This window comes from Balaenoptera borealis (genome assembly GCF_965194805.1).
Source record: "Balaenoptera borealis genome assembly, chromosome: 3".
Taxonomy (NCBI): domain Eukaryota; kingdom Metazoa; phylum Chordata; class Mammalia; order Artiodactyla; family Balaenopteridae; genus Balaenoptera; species Balaenoptera borealis.
The window spans coordinates 148,868,681-148,889,574 of NC_138866.1; the positions used below are offsets into that span (position 1 = coordinate 148,868,681).

Below are 20,894 nucleotides of genomic sequence, written 5' to 3' on the forward strand. Positions count from 1 at the left end.
GGAGATAGCGCAGATCCAGGCAGACAAGGCGCATCTTTAATGGACGGCTCTCTCTCCGGTCGTGCACTAGCGTGACCACCATTCCCTCCACCGGCTTTGGGCTGGTTTTTCACCAGGGCTTTTGTTAGATAGTGTCACAGTGTGGGAGAGAGAGCTCTGGGCCAAGCACTGGGGGACCTGGGCCCTTGCTGTTCTCCCACGGCCTGACGGTGTGACCCTCCAGCCCTGGGAGCCCAGGACTCCACCTCAGAGACCACAACACGCCTCCTCTGCCGGCACCAGCCAGACCCCTACTCCCCTCTCCCCAGCCTCCCCTCCCCACCATCCCCTCCCCCTCACTCATTTCTAGGAGTGAGAGCCTGAAGCCCCCTTCAAGGTTGCATCTGTCATAATCCAACTTTACCCGAATAACAGCGTGTATTAGGGTGGTTCACAGACTGTTCAGGTGGGTGAGGGGCTGTTACAGTACCTGGTAAAGCGGGTGTCGCTGGGGAGCGGCTCCCCGGCGGGGGCTTTCCTCTCACTCCGTACCACTGTAAGCCCATCTTCAGAAACGGTCAGCCAGGGATGGCGGGTGTGCTCGTTCAGGTGAAAGTAGCTGCCTGCGAGGGGAGGAAGCACACAGACACATCCCCCCCACCAACAGCCAGTCACTCCTCTGCTTTCTCCACATTGCGCTCCATGCGGGCCGAGGCTTCACCACGCGTGGCCGGCTTAGCTTCCTGCACGATACACTTGAGCCTGGACTTTGCGTGGTAATGACCCTCATGCTAATAATGGTGGCGGTTAACATGTGTTGGGGGTTACTGTGTGTCTAGTACTGAGCTAAGCAGTAACTCTTATCTCATTCACTCCTTACGAGTACCCAGGGGTTAGTATTTCCATCCTGTAGAGTAGAAAACTGAGGTGCAGGGTGGTTGAGGAGTCAGCTGGCAGATGACAGAACTCAAATTCGAACCCCAAGCCCCTCTGATTACAGTGGCTGCGCCCTTAAATGGGAGGCTGTAAATACCCGCTGGTGAACAGGAATTTCTAACCTACTTGCCAAGGGGAATAGCAATTGAGGGAATTCTTAACGATCAATTTGACAAAGGTTAGCAAAATTCCACATTCAACTTTCAATTAGGGCAGCTAGGGAGAGGAAGGAGATTGTAACCCTCTCCAAATCATGGTTAAAACAAAGCACATCAAAAAAAAAGGTACCGGGCTTCCCTGGTGGCGCAGTGGTTGAGAATCTGCCTGCCGATGCAGGGGACACAGGTTCGAGCCCTGGTCTGGGAAGATCCCACATGCTGCGGAGCAACTGGGACCGTGAGCCACAACTGCTGAGCCTGCGCATCTGGAGCCTGTGCTCTGCAACAAGAGAGGCCACGATAGTGAGAGGCCTGCGCACCGCGATGAGGAGTGGCCCCGCTTGCCGCAACTGGAGAAAGCCCTCGCACAGAAACGAAGACCCAACGTAGTCATAAATAAATAAATAAATAAATAAATAAAAATGAATATCTGCTTATTAAAAAAAAAAAAAAAGGTACCGAATGGGTTTAATAAGAAATTAGTTTTTTAAAAAAATCCTTTGTTTAGGGACATAGTAACTCATTCTCCATCACTGTCTCTTAGTCAAGCTCCTCAGCTCCCATTCTGTCATGTTCATTGCTTCAAATTCTACTTCAAGCCTCGCCACAAGCTGTCCACATTTTTTTTTTTTTCTTTTTTGGCTGCATTGGGTCTTCGTTGCTGTGTGCGGGCTTTCTCTAGTTGCAACGAGCGGGGGCTACTCTTCGTTGTGGTGCACAGGCTTCTCATTGTGGTGCCTTCTCTTGTTGCAGAGCACGGGCTCTAGGCGTGCGGGCTTCAGTAGTTGTGGCTCACGGGCTCTAGAGCGCAGGCTCAGTAGTTGTGGTGCACGGGCTTAGTTGCTCCGTGGCATGTGGGATCTTCCCGGATCAGGGATCAAACCTGTGTCCCCTTCATTGGTGGGCAGATTCTTAACCACTGCACCACCAGGGAAGCCCCAAGCTGTCCACATTTATTTCCACAATTCGATGTTGCTGGAAATTTCATTTGCTACCTGAGCGGACGGACCAGGGGGAGGCAGGTTCCCACCTTGCAGCTGACAGGCATGGCCCTTACTGCCTGCTCTCTAGGCCCAAACAAGGATCGTTTTTTGAACGGATAGATATGTCTTTTGCCGATTCATGTTTATTTAAGTTTTTTGTAAATACACTCTTAACAAATTATTTGAACAAAGGAATTCATAGACAACAATAACCAAGGGCTGGCTGTACCTTTTGCTCTGTTCTCTTTTATCGAAACAGCCAGAATTTGACATTTCAAAACACCAAGTCAGCACAAGAAATTAGAAATGCCAGTCAACCAAAGGAAAGTTCCATCACAATATAAAAGAAAACCCTGAGTCCTAATCCCAGCCCTAACCCCTACCGCCTTCGGCAGCCATGTAACTTGTTTTTCGCATCTCTGTGGAAGGAACATAAGTGGGGACTAATCGCATACCTTTCCTCCTGGTATTGGAAATGAGGACAAAATGACCCTACATCCCTCAGTGAAAGATCCCAGCCAAAGGAACGATGTCCCCTGAGCCCTGGGCCCAGGCTCCCTCCTTCTGATTCTTACCTGCTTGTCACCCAGTCTGCAGCTGGCCTGAGCTGGGCTTGCTCTGTGAGGTGTGGGAAGAGCCACCTGGCTTTAGCGCACCTTAGCAAAGCTCAGAACCCAGAGCCGTGGCAGTGCTGGGATAGCAGGAGATGCATGGAATGTTTCTAGTGATATCTCTGCTGACTCAGGACTTGAACATGAGATGTGACAATTCTATGATGTGCTGATGGCAAGTGCGGGGGTGGGGGGGTGAGCTGGATGTGGATGTGGGCACCCACTAAGGCATCTGGATCTACTTTGGGCCTGTGGGTAAGGAGATGTTTGGGCCGATAGCAGGGAGATAATCCATGGCCCATGGCTCTTCCTGGGAATTTCATAAAGACCACGTCCCAGGGGTGGTGTTCAGCCTGTGTGAAATGTGGTTTCTGGGCCACCCAGGTCCAGTGTGACAAGCCTCTAGCCCACCTGAAGGGCATGGAGAAAAACCCTGAGTTCTAATGCTTGCTCAGCCACCCCACTGCTGTATGACTTGGGCCTTTGGTCTCCCCTTCTGTAAAATGGGACCCTAGAGCTTTGATCACCCCTGAGCCCCTTCCCAGCCTGATTTGCCATGTGCTCATATCAGTGAAAATTTATCGATTTAACAATGAAGTCATAGCAGCCCTGGGTCTGCCACAAGGGGGTCACTTTGCTCCCAGAAAGTATGCGGCGGGGGTCACAGACCTGTGGTGTGGACTGTAGCGGGCTCGCTCCTTGCGCTGGGGCCCCCCACGTTGAGGGCTCGCACGTAGATGGTGTAGCTCTGCCGGGGCTGTAGCTGCACCAGGCACTCGCAGGTGGGGATGCCCACAACAGACCTGGGCAAGGAGGCAGCTGAAGTCACCCTGGGGCCAGGGCAGCCAGGCCCAAGCACCAGACCTCCCTTTCAAAGCAGGGATTTTTTAACTCCCCCCACCGCCGCCCCTGTCCTCTGACCTCCAGCAGCGGTGCAGGCAGGAGTGTTGACCCCCTCAGTGCTCCCTCCCACTCAGGTCCACTTTTCTCATTTCTTTGTATCCCTTCTGTCTGTGGCTCTCTCCCCTCCAAGCTCCCCACCCCTTGTCCCAGGCACCTTGTCTAACGCTGCATGGCGGGGGCATGCATGCAGTTGAATCCAGTGTGTCTCAGTCTGTCTGGTAGGGCCACAACCTCTCTGAGGGCAGGGGTCAAGTACCACTTACGTAAGCACAGCACTGGGCCCCTAGCAGGCTCTCAGTCTGTGTTTATGAACAAATGATCTGGCTAGAGCTGAAAGGCCCACAGAAGCCCACTGCTATTAACCTCTTTGAGGGCAGCTACCTACTGGGAATAATCCAATTTATGTAAGTGGTACAATACAGGATTACAAGCCCATGGTTGCCACTGTCTGTACTCCTGCAGCTGCCAACCCCATTTCAGTTCAGTGGGAAAGAGAAGCCTTCAGGGTGATGCCCATTTACAGATACAATACCCACACCTGGCGAGGCCAGGATGTCCAGGTCACTCTGAGGCTATAGCTCTGGCCAGAGGGGCACTTTTACATATTCATTCCATAAGTATTTTTTATTTTATTTATTTATTTGGTTACGCTGGGTCTTAGTTGCAGCAGGCGGGCTCCTTAGTTGCAGCTCGCTGGCTCCTTAGTTGCGGCTCAAGGGCTCCTTAGTTGTGGCATGCAAACTCTGAATTGCGGCATGCAAGTGGGATCTAGTTCCCTGACCAGGGGTCGAACCCTGGCCCCTGCATTGGGAGTGCAGAGTCTTAACCACTGCACCACCAAGGAAGTCCCTTCATTCAATAAGTATTAACTAAACACCTTAGGTTCCAGAGACTGTATAGGGAGGCCCTAGGGAAAATGAATGTAGTTCCTGCCCTCATAGAGCTTACAGTCTAGAAGAGAGGCATTTCTCAAGCCATCACTGGAAGAAACATAAGATGGTAACCATGACAAGTTGCCAGTGTACTATAGAAGGTATAGTAGGGGAGAGGTGACTTTTGAGCTGAACTCTGAAGAATGACGAGGAGGTAATTGGATAAAAAGAGAATAGAAGAGTCTCCTACATAGAAGAAGCATGTGCAAAGGCCCTGTGGCAGGAAGAAGCGTGGAAAGTAGGAGGAACTAAAATATGACCAATGTGGTTGGGACCGGAGGAGGAGGGAGAGCTGGTGTGGTTAACCTGAAGAGGCAGGAAGGGGCCAGAGCCTGTGAAGGAATTTTGTCTTTTCTCCAGAGCAACAGGATGCCATGATTAGTTTTATACTAGGAGAGTCAGCACCATCCCAGATCACCTAGGTCACTGACCAGCCTTCTGATGACCCCAGTCATAATGGGCTTGTCCCAGGTATCAGGCGCCCTTAAAGTATCAGCACAAGTTGCAAAGGAAATCCAAACCATTCAGGTGGCCAGACCACTGGACTCACTGCCCTGCTTCTGAGGATCCCCAGAAGTAGATCACCAAGGTCAGCAGCCCTGATGCGCTTGTGGACATATGGATTCTACCTGGGGCAAATGGGTGGGTGGGATAGATGGCCAGGGCCCAAGCCCTGAATTTAGCATGGAAGAATCTGTTGACACCAAACCCCTCTCTTCCGTTTCTCCAGAGCTGGGTAGGTACACAGCAGGGCAGCCCCTGGGACTTGGTGGCTGGTACCGGGCTGCCTGGTTCATTCCCCTTCCACAAGCTTCTGCACTGCCTGGTTGTAACCCAGAGGTACATCCATGTTTCCTCCACTGTACACAGCTGTAGATTCGTAGGATCTGCAGGCCCTTGTGGTCACTGAGTCCAGCCCTCTTTTATCTGTGAACCTCTCCAGATCTCTGCCAACCAAAGGGGAATGTGAGCCTCCAGACAGCCTTCTACCATGGACACGATGTTCTTTGTACACTGAAATCTAATCTCTTTCACTTCTGCCTCTCACAGTTCTCTCTACTTCTTAAATTCCAGCCAGGTGGGTCTCCTGGTTCCTCCAGTACAGGAAGCTCACGCCTGCCCAGGGGCCAGGTGCTGCCTCCATCCACTGTCTCAGGCCTCAGCCCTTCCCATGCATCAGGTCTCAGTTTAGACGTCTACTCTATCCAAAGTAAGCCCCCACCTCCACCGCATTCCCTATTTCATTGAGTTTCTTTTCCCTTCATAGCACTGTGTATTTTAAGCATTTGTTTTCTTGGTTTTGGTTTATTTCCCCCAACTCGGCTGTCAGCTCTGTAAGGGTGGGGAATTTGTCTGTCTGGTTCACCAACGCCCAGGCACCACCTATGCTCTCAATACTTGTTGAATGAATGATGGTAAACCTTGGTTGGGCTAAGAAAGCAAACCTGACGTTTACCATTTATTCACTCATCCATCATTCACCTTCAATGGTAGCATTCCAGCTACTTCTCACAAAACTAAGCAACCTAAAATTAGGGTTCCTGTGTGTCACAAATTCTGACCTTCTCTCCAGACTCCACACATTTCCTAAGCTGTGTCACCGTGTCAAGGCCTCTCGTGCCCAGCCAACGCCCCTCATGACTCACTCAGTTACGCCCGAGGCTCCCGGCGTTTCTGCCTGGGTCAACTCCACCGTGTATGAGTCCACAGGATTCAGGTTCCCAGACTCCCAGCAGATCAGCGCAGCCTCTTCACAGCTCCTTATCTCTTTGCTTTTTATAATGGGGGGACAAGGAGCTAAATGCAGGGGAAAGGGAGAGATGAACAAACCTGTTCACATCCAGCCCTGTGGTCCAGAGCATGGGCAGACATCACAAGCACTCTCTTACTACAAGAGATTCAGTGCAATAGAAAGCTATAGACTGAACATTTGTGTCCCCATCCAAATTCATATGTTGAAACCTATTCCCCAATGTGGATGGTATCTGGAGTCTCTGAGAAGTGATTAGGTCATGAGGGTCAAAGGGGTTTATTATACAAGAGAACCCAGTAAGCTCCCTTGCCCCTTTTTGCCATGTGAGGACACAGCAAAAAAGACAGTTGCCTCTGAACCAGGAAGGGTCCTCACCAGACACTGAATCTGCTGGCACCTTGATCTTGGACTTCCCAGCCTCCAGAACCATGAGAAATAAATTTCTGTTGTTTATAAGCCACCCAATCTGTAGTATTCTGTTATAACAGCCCAAATGGACTGAGACACCAGGGAATCCCTTTCAGATGTTCCTGGAATGGAGGATGGTTGCAAGGTTCAAATGGTACTGTGTCCAAGAGCAGTACTTTTTGATATTTTGAGACCAGCTGTGAGAAATTGTCCCTGCCATATCAGGCATATAGATTTGGTGTATTAAATGAAAGAAAAAAATGCAAAGCTATTCCTGCCCTTCCAGGTGAAATCAAGAGCCCTGCCACGTCAAGAAAGCCGTGACTCTGTGTCCCCTTCAGTGAAGGTCCTGCTACAGAAACAAATGGCCCCCTTACCTGTCATGTACACTGCACACTCACTGGCGGGGCTGAGGCCAGCCCTGTTCTGAGCTGTGACCAAAAATTCATACTGGGTATTTGGCACAAGGTTTGTCACTGAGCAATATGTTTCTTTGACCGTCATCGTAAACGCTGGGGAAAAAATAAAGACAAGAATTCAACCCTAAAATAGGCCAACTGGCTCCAAGTTCATTGCGCTGTAATCTATTTCCCCTGTAATGGATACAGAACTGGCCACCAATTCCTCCCATCTGTGTATGCATGCCCCTCGGCAGCGTGACTCGGCTGATCCTTCCATTGAGAGGTCTGGTCTTTCCCACTATGCCTTGAAGCTGGGCTTAACCATGTGACTTGCTTTGACCAATGGGACTATAGCAAACATGGTACAAACAGAGATTTGGGAGGTGCTGGTGCACAGGGGCCTTGTCCTCTTCCTGCCAGGAATGCTTCCACTTCCATGGGAACAACCTTCAGCCAGCCTCCTGGAGGATGAGATCACATGGACAGAGGCCTCAGCCGTTGCAGCTGAGGCCCTAGACATATAAGCAAGGCCATCCTAGCCCATCCAGCCCTACCAAGCTGACCCAGACCAGAAGAACTGTCCAGCCAATTCATAGAATTATAATAAATCATAAATGCCATTATTTTTTAATTTTATTTATTTATTTATTTTGGCTGTGGTGGGTCTTAGCTGCAGCACACAGGATCTTCGTTGTGGCACACGGGCTTCTTAGTTGTGGCATGCAAACTCTTAGATAAATGTCATTTTAAAAATTGAAGTACCTTTGATTTACAATATTAGTTTCAGGTGTACAACATAATGATTCAATACTTTTATAGATCATACTCCAGTTAAAGTTATTATAAAATATTGGATATATTTCCTGTGCTGTACAATATAGCCTTGTAGCGTATTTATTTTATACATAGTAGTTTGTACCTCTGAATTTCCTACCCCTGTTCTGCCCCTCCCAACAAATGAATGAATATAAATATTTGTCATTTTTAGCCAATATGTTGTGTACATGTGTGTGTTTGGGGGTGTTGTTACACAGCAAAAGCTAACTGATACACGTCCAAACATCCCCAGACTCTTGAAAGGCAGTAATAAGTCATTAATCCACTCTCTGATATCAGTTCCTTTATAACAAAGTGATCCATTAAAGATCTTTATTGATCCCCAGGACAAAGCCCCAACACAATGGCCTCTTCTGCGGAGGGTGCCAACAGGGTTGATTTGTGGCAAAAACTGACTGATCGATCAGATCTGACTTTTTGGTCCTCAATCTCCCTTTTCAAATCTCCCCTTCCCCCGGCCCCCCTCACGCCCTCTTTAATCCTTATTCTGACCACCCTCACTCTCCCTCATCATTGCTTAAACTTACTTTTCTCAAGGATTCCCCTTCCTTACAAATCCCTGGGCAGATAAACCATCCTCACCTTCGGCACATAGAACCCTCCACCTGCATGACCCAGTACAAGGAGAAAGGCTCTGGGCAGGGAGCCTGCGGACTTGATTCTCATCCTGGTTCTGCCGTAACTCACAGTGTCCCCACAGACAACTCATTTCTCTCTAGGTCCCAGATTACTCATCCATAAAATGGAGATCCAGCAATCTCACTCTGACCCCATGCACACAGAACAGGCCCTGCCAGGCTGGCCCTAATCCCTGATTCCTTCAGATGCTCAACTGGGGCTCCTCTGCTCTCTCTCTCTTTTTTTTTTTTGGCTGCTCCATGCGGCCTGTGGGATCTTAGTTCCCCAACCAGGGATCGAACCCATGCCCCCCTGCATTGGGAGCCTGGAGTCTTAACCACTGGACCACCAGGGAAGTCCCCTCCTCTGCTCTCTTGACTCTCCCTTCTCAATAGGAGACTGGCTTATCTACTATGGTGGGTAGGCAGATATCTCAGCCCTAAACCCGGGCCTGCCAGCTCCATTTCCCTGGGAAGAGGATGGGCCAAGAGCTGCCCACAGTGGAGGCTGGGGGCCATTCCCAGCAGCTGGCTCCATCTGGGAATGTGGATCAGATCAGGAGCAGCCTTCCCAGGCTGCAGAACCCCCCTCAGCCCCCATGGGAGTCTGCAGACTAACCCTCCAGATTCTCCCAACACAGGGTTGCTCTGAGGAGAGCCAGCCCGCACTCACATGCCAGGACGGGCTAGAGCCCAGCCAGTCCAGCTGGGCCTCTTCAAGGAGGGGTGTCCCCACCCCTCTTGCACACAGTGCAGCCAGAGACTTATCCCAAGGACAACTCTGACCCAACAGCGGTAGATACACTCCACATACCTTAGCCTGGCCTTGTGATCCTCCCCAGTCAGGCCCCAACTTGCCTTCCTATTCCTTTCTGCCATGCTCACCTGCCTGCATCCCATCCTCTGTGTAGTTCCCAGATCGAGACAGCTCCAAGGAGCCAGGTGTGCAGGTTCATCCCATCTCTACCTTCCCAACCTCCAGGAAGGCAGGGCCCTGGCCTCTGAGGGGCCTTAGCTGTTCTGGAGCGTGGTTCTGTTCCTGGCAGAGCCTCACCTGCTCCGTCCTTCCCAGGCGAGCTGTCCTGCACTGGCCAGTAGGATAGCTGATAGCTCTCTATGGTGTCATCAGAGTATAAGCTCCAGCACACTCGGACTGAGGAACTTGTGGCTGAGTTGGGGGCCTGTGGGTTTATCACTGGAGCAGAAGGAGCTAGAAAAGGAAAACAGAGAAAAACAAAAACAAATGAGGAGACTTAAGTAGAGGTATGGATTGGGAATGGCCCCTTTTACAGGACAACCGATCCCTCAATGCATCCTTGGGCTTTGGAGGTGGAAGAGGCAGCCCAGAGTAGACAGGGATGGGAAGGCCAAACCCCCCAACCGTGAGCCTGAAGCAACCGGTATGTCCATTCCTGCTTTGACCAATCCACACAAGCTAGAGGAGGTGGGGTTGGTGACAGCGATTCAGGCTGGGGTATGGTTTGTAAGTCCTGACCTAGGGATGGGTCCTCTGACCCTTCCATGCCATCCAAAGAGGCAGGACAGCCAGGACCACAGCACTGCTGCCCTCAGCCCTGGAGTGAACAGAGGAGTGAAAGAAGCCTTCAACAGGGATGCCTTGCTTTTTCTGGGGGACCCATCCAACAACCGTCTCCTTCATTATGATGAGAGAAGATTGGGTTTGGCCAAATTGTGCTTTTCAGAACCAACTTCTTTAGAGTCCATCTACTGAGTTAATTCTTTTCTTCTCTGTAGGTTAATATTTCTGCCTCCCCCAGCCCCACACAGGCTCACCTACAACCAAGAAACACTCCTTGTTTTTCTTCCATAATTCTTCTCCAATGGCAGCACCTCCCTCCATCCCAAGCTTTCAAGAACATCCTTATTTTCAAATTCTGAAATTGTTCAGTCCAGGTAAGACTTAAAGGAATGAACTCAGCCTTTCCTTGCTGGTTAGGGGCTGGAAGACCCTAACATGACAAAGGTGAGAAGAGAAAGAACATGTATCTCCACATGATGGAGTTCAGGATGCACAGAAGATGCCCTTCTATACCCTGCAGAGAACAGCCCTGTTAGGGGATGCAGTAAGAAGAGGGATGGCTCCAGGTGGAAGCAGGAGGGTGATGGTCTACATGGGACCTGGACGCAGGAGGGTGATGAAAAATCTCCATGTTTCTCAAGTGCTGACTTGGGCGATAGTGCCTTTCCTTCCAAAAGACTGGGCCTGATTACTTGGGCAACACCATCCCTAGACCATCCAAAGGACTTCATAGCTCAGTGAAATCTCCCCTTGACCCAGTGAGTCTAAGAATGGCCTCCAAGATTTATAATTAAGGACATTCATTGCAGTATGGTTTATAATGGTGAAAAACCTAGAAACGTCTCGGCATCAAACAGTTGAGGATTAAGTAAACAGATTAAGGTATATAGCCATCAGAGTGATGTTGTAGAAGACTTTATCAGTGTGAGAAAATATTCATCACAATTGTTTTGCTAAAAAAAAACAGATTACAAAACAGAATAATTCCATTTTTATTTTTAAAAAATCTGTATAAAGGAAAAACCCAAAATGATATACAAAACATTGTTCAGAATGTTGCTGGGTGTTGGTGAGAAAGAAAATGTGAGCAATCAATAAAAGCTAAATTGTAGTATTCTTAAAAATAAGTTATCACAATAAGATTTTTAAGAGCTACCTGGCACCATGTGATGTGCTGTACATACATTACCTTATTTATTTCCCACCATGTCCCCATGAGTCATGATTATGTCCATTTTACAGACAAGGAAACCAAGGCTCAGAGAGGTTAGATAAGTTGTCCAGGGTCACACAGCTAGGAAGTAGCAGGGCTGGGATTCTCATCAGCTCCATAGGATTCCAAAGCCCATCTCTTAACCCTATGCTAAAAACAGCCAACTGGGAGGAACATAAATACAACAGTCGAGGAAATAAAATTTGGGATACTTGCTTGGAGTAAATTAGGCTTTCTGGGACCAGATGTTGGCACCCTGGAGAGTGAGGGTGGGTATTTACCCCAGGAAGGTCAGCCTCTGTTTTCACCCTTACAAGCCATAAGGACAAAAACATGAAGCTCATGCAGCTGGTGGGGGGAAAATGCCTGTTTCTAAATTTTTATGATTTTTTTTTTAGCCATCAAAGTTTCTAACTCAAAGCTCAGGGAAACCAGTGTGAAGTATGCACACAAGTGAGATACGCACCTGGGATGGTGTTAATGGAGCCCATAAGCTCCTCCACATCAGAGAAGTCCAAGGTCTGGTCTTCAAATTCAGGCTGCGCCGAGATTTCCACATCTGTTTTTGTTTTCAGGAATTTTCTGAGTCTGTGGGTATAAAAAGACGCACTAACGAGAATGGAGGGGCATTCTCCTCGGGGGTCACTAGTGATAAGCAATGAGGGCTTCTTGGCTGAACTTTTATTTCCTTATTTTAACATGCTGCGGGCTGCCTTCTGGCATCGCTTCAGTGACTGACCTACGAGGTCACCCACGGGGATGGGCGAGTTGGTTTACGCCTTTGAGGAGAGGAGAAGGGGTGGGGTCATGTCAGAGGGTAGGGGGTGGGAGGATGTCCACCTACGAGCCCCTGATCCACACCTTCTGGAAGATCCTCCGATGCTGACCTGGGAGTTCCCACCCCACATCACCCCAGGCCCCAAAGACATACAGCCTCTCTGGGGCTCCCTCTCCACATGGTCAAGTGCCCTCAAGTCGATGACCATGGACCGGGGCTCTGGGTCTTCTGCGCCTGCTCCTGGCCATCACAGGGTTTGTAAGTAGCAGAGGCACAATTTGTAACCATGTCTGTCTTTTGCCAAAACTCATGCTCTTAACCCTTATATTATTGAGCTTCAGTGCTCCTGTTGCTTTACAGACATTGTCTGATTTTATTCCCATAAAGCTATCCCTGTTTGTAGGTAAGGAAGGTGGGTCCTAGACTGGTTGGACTTGCCCAAGGTCATGGGGGTAGCAGGATTTAAACTCCAGTCTGACTCTATAACGTGCATGCTTTCCGCAGCACACAGTCTGGGTCCTGGCCCAGCTGGGGGATGCTGGGGATGATCTCTGTTCCTCCTGGTGAAAGGAGGGGCTCAGAGAGGAAATCTGACCCTGGGCTTGCAGGCTAGGCCTCATCATATGCTCCCTTCCAGCTCTGAGATTCTAAGATTTGGTACTAGAGGGTCCTTGTGATCCCATACTGTCCTTCCAAAGCCAGTGCTATTTACTCGTAGGGGCAGACACAAAAGCTGAAACTGGGAGCATATAACCAAGTGGAACTGATATCTAGTTGGATATCTAGAGGTAAACCGAAAAAGAAAATACATGTCAGAACAAAAGTATTACCTGTCAGCCATAGCCACAGCGTCCTAAAAAGGAGAGAAAAAATATTGAATTGAATTTGGAAATAAATTTCTTTTTCAAACAATATAATAATATAAACATATGTTAAAACTCGGAAATGAGTAAAAGAGAAAAATCAGCCATGTCCCATGCCCTAACAAAAATGACCCTTATGACACCTGTATAGTTTCTTCCCATTAACATTATGTGAGCACTTTCCAGGTTACAAATGGTCTTCTGGATCATCAATTTGAAAGACTGTGTAACAGTTCATTGAATAGGAACTCCATCGTTCACTCTACTGTTGGACATTTTGGTTGTTTCCAATTTCTCACCGTCATAAATAACAGAGACGATATCTTCATATATATCACTTTCTCTACATTCTGGATTATGTCACTGAGCTACAGTGATATTGAGGAACCATTGGTTCAAAAGGTCTGAGTAGTACTGAGGGCTCTGATGGTGCCTGCCCACCTGCTGTCCAGCTTGGGTCACAGCTCCCTCGCCACCCCAAGCACGGCAGGAAGGAGGCGCTGTTGGGCTTGGAAGGACCACTGTGGCGTGGCCAATGTAAAGGCCGTATTTGGTAATTAGGAAGCTCTGGAGGCTGAGGGCCCCTCCCTCACATCCTGGACCCCACTGCTGCCCCATATTCCTGTGGGACTTTGTAAAGAAAGGAGACCCCATCTCTGAGCTTGAAATTCCCACAGTCTGGCTACATGGGGACTTGGGGTCAAATTGAAGTGGATTTCAAGGGTATCAAGAGATGGATTTTTCTTTTTTTTTTTTTTTTGCATGTCTGAGCTTATGAAGTGAGATGTATAATGGCTGCACTTGTAACTGGGAAACAGGAGGTGCCTTTTTAGCCTAGAGATCTTTCTCCCCAGACCTCCAGGAGGCTGTCTGAGATGGCCACAAAAGTCTCAGAGCACTGTTTTTTGTTTGTTTTGTTTTTTGTTTTTGTTTGTTTTAATTTTTGGCTGCGGCATGTGGGATCTTAGTTCCCCAACCAGGGATCGAGCCCGTGCCCCCTGCATTGGAAGGTGGAGTCTTAACCACTGGACCACCGGTGAAGTCCCCTCAGAGCACCGTTTTTGCCCCACTTCACAATGAGGGCACAAATCTTTGGGTAACCAGGACAGAGGAACAAAGACTCTGGTGTTAGCTGAGCAATGGTGGCGGGAAGGGTCAGCTGTGTATGAGCCTGCTCAGCCACTCATGGCGAAGCTGTGCAGAGAGACGAAGGATGTATCATCATGGTGATACATCCAGTGGAATCAAATGGATGCTGACCGTGAAAGTTGGTTCCAACATCTCCAGGCAGAGAGGGGACAATCTAACCTACTCTAATCATAATTGTCATTTCAGTTCATTATTTCATTTCACTTCATTACTGACCTTAATGAAATCAACTTTCTCTTCATGACACATCTCCTCTATTGTTTCCATCAGTTCTTTGCAGGTTTCAAGATTTTCTCCACAGCTGACCAGCTGTCCATACAAGGCTTCCAGCTTCTCTTTTTTTTTCTCCCCTAGAGCTTGTATTTTTTCTTCATATTTTTGAGCAAGTGTTTCCAAGATCTCATTGTAATGTGACTCAAAGTTTTTTTCTTGTCTTCCAAAATTCTCCTGCAAGAAATAGTTGATCTCAGCCATCATTTCACTGCATGTATGTTGACTACAGAGTTATTTGGGGCATGAAAATGTATCTATCCAGAGATGTTTTAGTCCCTCCCTGTTGTCTTAACATCGCTTGCCAGGGTGCTGAGGTGGACAAAAGGATATCTAGGACCAGGAGTATCTAGAACCCCAGCAATAATCTTAACAAGAATTACTGCTTTCTCTGCTGGCCGCATTCTGCAATCCTCTTCCCCATACCCCACCCACTTCTGTTATAGCCACCTCCCATCACCATGACAATGGACCAGGAAGATTGCCAGTGATGAGTCAGCCTGCCACTGGAACTTTGGACCTTAACATGGAGATGTCTGCCCTGGGAGAATCCCACCTGTCTTTCCCTCCTGAGCTCTCAACATCTTGTGACACTCACTTCCACTCCCTGATGCTTGGATTATACAAACATCAGGATCACACAGATTCTCATATCAACTAAGAAAAAGATGCAGGGGAAGGGGAATAAGCCGGGTGGTGCTGCCTAATAGATGAGGAAAGGCAGGAAGGAAGAGAGAGGGTTGTGCCAGTACTTAATCCTGGAATGCAGTGGATGAGAAACATTAATTAAAGCATATCAAATCCTGGTCCCCCTAAATTAGATTGGAAGCCCAGGAGAGCTCTGTGAGTTCTGATTTATACCATCCTTATTAGATAACAGAGACATTTCCAAAGAAGAGGCTCTTATCAATCATTCAGGGAGTATTTACTGAGCACCTACTGTGTACACATTCTAAGACTTGCTCAGAATGGTGAAAGAGAGGGAAAAGCAGTAGGTGACCCCCACCAGTGTTGAGTGTAAAAGGAAGAGCTTAGAGTCCTCACTGAGGGTGAAGCTGCTCTGATCTGAGAGTGAGCTGGCAGTACAGAGGGTAGGGAGTTCTGTCCTGGCTGTTGTATACTTGCCCTCCTACCACCCACCACCCTATGCTTAGATGTGGAAGGGCTTCTTGTCCCTTCTCTGTGCCTTCCATAGGGAATTAGTGGAATAGCTGCCCTCCCTTTTAAGATTGGGGGTGGGGAGGAAAGTCTAGCTTCACGGGAAGGGGGCCCAGGGCTTAGTTCATTCATATGAGTTGCACCTGTTGATACAATCTGAGGCTGCATTAATAGAATGAGAACATCCACATGAAGAGAGGGGTCACGGAAGTCCTCTGGTCCTTATTTCTGGGCTACCTCATCTGGATGGCTAGGTTGCATGCTGGCATCACAGCAGTAGACTTCACACCTACTAGGCACACCCAGGGGACCATGACATGTTTGGCGACAGGCACAGAAACTTATTGATTTTGTGAGAAATAGGTAACAGCCGAGGAAAAGAACACTTATCAATGACAGGATGGGTGTCTTGCAATGCCTTATCAGGCTGGCCCATGAAAGAGTCCTACCTTGTCGTAGGACCAGAGCTATAAAGACACCGAAGACCCAGCCCATGAGAGCTAATAGTTCAGTAGGGAATGCTGCCAGGTAATCAGTTCCACAGGTACGTGCCCACTGTGCTACAGGAGGGCAGAAAGAGGGGTGAGGGAAGAGGAGCAGTACTGACACCATATGTTCCAAGAAAACAGATTCCCTAACTCATACCAGACACAGCTGATGGAAGCAATGAGTATCTGACTGGGTCATCAAGCGTGCTCTTACCTCCACAGTGATGAAAACCTCCTCCAAGTGACTTGCAAAATTTTCCATCTCAATAATCTGCTTTTCCAATTTGTACATGTTTTTGTGAATTTCATCCTATCAAACAAAGGATCCCAAGAAGACATTAATGCTATGTTTTCTCTCTCTCTCTCTTTTGTAGAAGGCATTTTAGATTTATTCCCTGCCTACATACTTGAGATTCAAATGCAATATCAAGAGAAAGGAGAACTGAGGTGATCTATTTACCTTGGCACTTTCCAGTGCTTTACGGAGCGGGGTCACCTCGTGCTCCTTGTGCTCATCAAAAACCTTCTCCGATGCTCTTATTGGAGTTTTGCAAGTGACACAGAAGACATCGGTAGCTTCTTCCTCGTCCTCCTCCTCTGGGATAACGTAGCACTCATACTCCTCACTGGCATGGCCGTGGGTGTACCTATAGGCTTCCCGCAAGTCCTGGCACTGGCCTGCCGAGCCCCATGCCCCGAAGCCCAGGTCTTCAGCCTTAGCAGCCTCACCACTAAGTCTCCAGTCTCTCCGCTCCCTCAGTGGCTCTCTCCCCATCATCATATAAGGAGGATATTCTGAAACCTCTATTCTGGGCATGCTTTCGTCAATAAACTCATCCCCTAATTCGTGATCATCTTCAAGTCCATACAGATGGACAAGTTCATCCACTTCCTCTCCAAGGTCTCTCTGAGCCTTCCCTTTCATGGGCTCTCTTGGCTCATTGGTCATTTCGGCTTGAACTACTTCTCTTCTCATCTGAGTGTCTTCTTCTGGGAAGATCTGCAGTCTGTCTTCAGAGTCGTACAGATCTGTGTGATGAAAGTGGAAGTCCTTGGCAGCAGCGGGCCTGCCCAGCCCTGGTGCCTCCCCCGCCTCCCCCTCCATCGTAGCTCTGGGCAGCACTTCTGCACAAGCAGGATTCTTCCTGGACAGTTCTTAGTGGATACTCTGGATCCTAGAACACAAAACCCTATTTATGAGAAGGTCGTTGCAGTAGATGGTCATTAGATTGGGCTCAACTTATTCACAATTAAAAAAAAAAAATCATCTGAGCAGCTCAGTTGTAGTTTCACTTTAAACAATCTGTAAAGAAAGGTTTGCTTTCTACAGGAGGATGGGCTTCCTAAGCTTAAAAGAGACAGGAGAAATTATGAAAAAAGAAAAACAAACATAAATTGTTTTGACTAACAAATGACCTCTATACATTGAAAAAACCTAAAAATCTCAAAAGGCAAAATAATAGGAAGTGTTTCAGGCAATTATTATTAAACAAATTATATGAATTAATTGAAAAGAAAAATCTCATGTTCATGCCCTGATTTTATATACTTGTATCTATCAATAAACATTGTGATACTTGAAAAAAAAAAATCTCAGTAGGTTACTGAGCAATGAGAATTTACAAAATAATTTCTTTTGCATATAATATTACTTGTACAAAAACATTTGGAAAATAGTTCGTCCTTATGAGTAACAGAGAACAAATAAGTCGATGCCATTTTGCCTTTTGATACCCAAGGCTGGGTAAGGGTCCAGTGAAGTGAGTACTCTTACATGTTGTTGGTTAGAAGATGCATGGCCCCACCTTTCTGGAAAACAAGTGTGACAGCATGGATCAAGAGCCTTAAAAATGTTCACACTCTTTAACCTAACAGTCCTCTTCCAGGACCCTAAGGAAAAAATCTCAAATACAGCAGAAAAAATTATTTCTATATAAAAATGTCCACCAAAACCTTTTTTTATAATAGCCAAAAAAAATTGTAAAACCCTAACGATTAGGAGAATGGTTAAGTAAAGTAGGATATGTACACCCTGTAGAATATAATGTAGCCTTTAAAATACTAGGGAGAGCAAATGATAGCTTGGAAAAAGACTTACTATATGATACTAAGTAAAATAAACAGAGTACTCTATGTATAGACTATGAGGTCCACTATTTTAATGGAGGTACACAAAATCTAGAAAGAAATAATAATAGTAGCAGTAAATACAATATTAGTAGTAGCTACCACATATTGAGCACTTACTGTGTGCTTTTTCTGTGATAGGCAGTTTATTTTACTTTATAGCTTTTTTTTTTTTTTTTTGGCCACTCAGCATGTGGGATCTTAGTTCCCAGACCAGGGTTCGCACCTGCACCCCATGCATTTAACCCCTGGACCACCAGGGAAGTCCCTGTGCTAGGCAGTTTATATACATTCTTCTATGTGGTAGGCACTACTGTTATCCTCATTTTACAGATGAGGAAACAGTGGCTCCGAGAGGGTATCTTATGCAAGGTCAATGGCTAGTTAGTTGTTGAACTGGGATTTGAACCTTAGTGTGTGTGGCGGCCATAAGACTGTGCCTCGCAGATATCCAACTATAGAGGCCACAGATATCCAGTTGACCAGGGGCTTTGGCTACACTCTGAAAGCCATCGTCACATTTGCACGGAGAACATGCTTCCTGTGGGCGTCTTCCATCCAATGACAAAGTGTAGCAGGGACACTAAGGCAGATCCATTTCTGATTGACACAAAACTACTCTGGAGGCAAATCTTGGCTGGAGGACTCCTTGACAGTCTTGCCAAACCTTTCTTAGAGGACATGGCAGGTTAGGATGATTCCTCAAAACCCTCCTTCCTCCTCTCCTTCACTCGGGGTCAGACTTGCATCATGGTCTGACAGCTCTCTCAGCCTTTCCCATCTTCCTCCCGTTTTTATCTCATACAAGAGTTTCCCCTAATCAAATTATTGTATATCTAATCTCATCTGGTGCCTGCTTCTTGGAGGACCTTGATGAACACTTTCTGTTGGACTATAAAGTCCTTGCTTGCTTCTCGGCACAGAACTGCCATTATGTTATATTATTTTTTGGTAATAGTTCAACTGATACATAACTCACATAACATACAACTCACCTGTTTAAAGTGTATAAATCAATGGTTTTTTAGTATAGTCACAAAAATGAGCAATGATCACCACAGTCAATTTTAGACCATTTTCATCACCTCAAAAAGAAACTCTGCATCCGTTAGCTATCACCACCCACACTCCCTCATTTCCACTAGCCCTAAGCAACCACGAATCTATTTTCTGTCTCTACTGATTTTCCTATTTGGACATTTCATATAAATGGAATTGTATGATATGTGGTCTTTTGTGACCAGCTTCTTTCTTAGCGTAATGTTTTCAGGGTCCATCCAGGTTGTAGCATATGTCAGTACTTCATTTCTTCTTAGGGCTGAATAATATTCTACTGTATGGATATATCATATTTTGTTTATTCATCAGGTGATTTGCACTGTTTCCCATTTCATTTGGGTTGATTTCACCTTTTGGTTATTATAAATAATGCTGCTAAAATATTTGTGTACAAGTTTTTGTGTGCATATATGTTTTCATCTCCCTTGGATATATACCTAGGAGTGGGATTGCTGGGTCAAACGGTAACTCTGTTTAACGTTCTGAGGAATTGCCAAACTGTTTTCCAAAGCGGCTGTACCATTTTACATTCCTACCAGCATTGTATGAAGGCTCTGACTTCTCCACATCCCTGTCAATACTTATTATCGATTTTTTTTTTATTATATCGTGAAGGCACAGGTGAGCCAGGTTGTCAAGCAGGTGAGCAAAGAGAGTTGGAAGCATTATGCAGGCATAAGGAGGACCAGCAGAAAGTGGTCACCAGGCCTCATGAGGGACCCTCAGCCAGAATCATTCAGATGAGCTGCTCTCAGATTCTTGACCCTCAGAAACCATGCAAGACAATAAATGTTTATTGTTTTAAGCTACTAAATTTTGGAATAAATTGTTATGCAGCAATAGACAACCAATACCTAAATAACCTAAAATAACCTTTTTTCCCTCTTGATACCATTCTCTCCCTCCTTTTTTTTTTTTTTTTCCCCCACATTTGGGCTTCTCCAAAGGGTAGCAGTTAAACTATTGATCTTCAGACTATGGCATCTGTACATAAAAACTTTCCAGGGGTTACACGGACATGGATAGTTTTAAGAGTATCAGTTTCCAGATGTCCAGCATAACATTTAATCTTTCCCAGAGCTGCTCTGCCTGGAAATAAGCCAGCAGTCGAGGCTTCCTGCTGGTTATCTTTTCACAATAGCCCTTCTTTTTTTTTTTTTAATAATTTTTTTAATTTAGTTATTTTTGGCTGCGTTGGGTCTTCGTTGCTGCACACACGCTTTCTCTAGTTGCAGCGAGCGAGGGCTACTCTTCATTGCGGTGCGCAGGCTTCTCATTGCAGTGGCTTCTCTTGTTGCGGAGCACGGGCTCGAGGCGCGCGGGCTTCAGTAGTTGTGGCTCACGGGCTCTAGAGCGCAGGCTCAGTAGTTGTGGCGCACAGGCCCAGTTGCCCTGCGGCATGTGGGATCTTCCTGGACCAGGGCTGGAACCCGTGTCCCTTGCATTGGCAGGCGGCTTCTTAACCACTGCGCCACCCAATAGCCCTTCTTTTTATTAGAAAAGTAAAACTATACCTCTCACTCATCCTGAATATTACATTACACTGTAAGATTTCATTGCTTTGGAATTTTAAAACCTCCAGTGGGCTAAATGAAGGGACAATTTGAAATATTGGTATCAATGTTGAGAGAGTGAATGACATTATCGAATGGGTAAGAAATTTTTTTGTTAAGCTGAGTGGTTTCCAGTTCTTTGCTTTCAACAAAATTGAAGGACGATCTAATCAAGTGT

At 46.9% G+C, this 20,894-nt stretch overlaps 1 protein-coding gene across 3 annotated transcripts in view; it reads right to left on the reverse strand.

The window, feature by feature from the left end:
- The window catches only part of FSD2 (fibronectin type III and SPRY domain containing 2), a 31,098-nt gene extending 13,591 nt beyond the window's left edge, over positions 1 to 17,507 (reverse strand). For 2 of the 3 annotated variants that reach the window (XM_082388500.1, XM_082388501.1), the window contains exons 1-10: positions 16,438 to 17,507; positions 16,192 to 16,287; positions 14,278 to 14,508; positions 12,880 to 12,902; positions 11,738 to 11,859; positions 9,573 to 9,728; positions 7,041 to 7,175; positions 6,149 to 6,299; positions 3,337 to 3,470; positions 470 to 602 (exon numbers count right to left, since the gene is read on the reverse strand). In XM_082388500.1, the coding sequence (XP_082244626.1) occupies positions 470 to 602; positions 3,337 to 3,470; positions 6,149 to 6,299; positions 7,041 to 7,175; positions 9,573 to 9,728; positions 11,738 to 11,859; positions 12,880 to 12,902; positions 14,278 to 14,508; positions 16,192 to 16,287; positions 16,438 to 17,082 (1,826 nt within the window). In that variant the 5' untranslated portion in view covers positions 17,083 to 17,507. The remainder of the gene's footprint in view (positions 1 to 469; positions 603 to 3,336; positions 3,471 to 6,148; positions 6,300 to 7,040; positions 7,176 to 9,572; positions 9,729 to 11,737; positions 11,860 to 12,879; positions 12,903 to 14,277; positions 14,509 to 16,191; positions 16,288 to 16,437) is intronic. The other variant, XM_082388499.1, reaches the window with a different exon arrangement.
- Between the last annotated feature and the right edge of the window lie 3,387 nt (positions 17,508 to 20,894).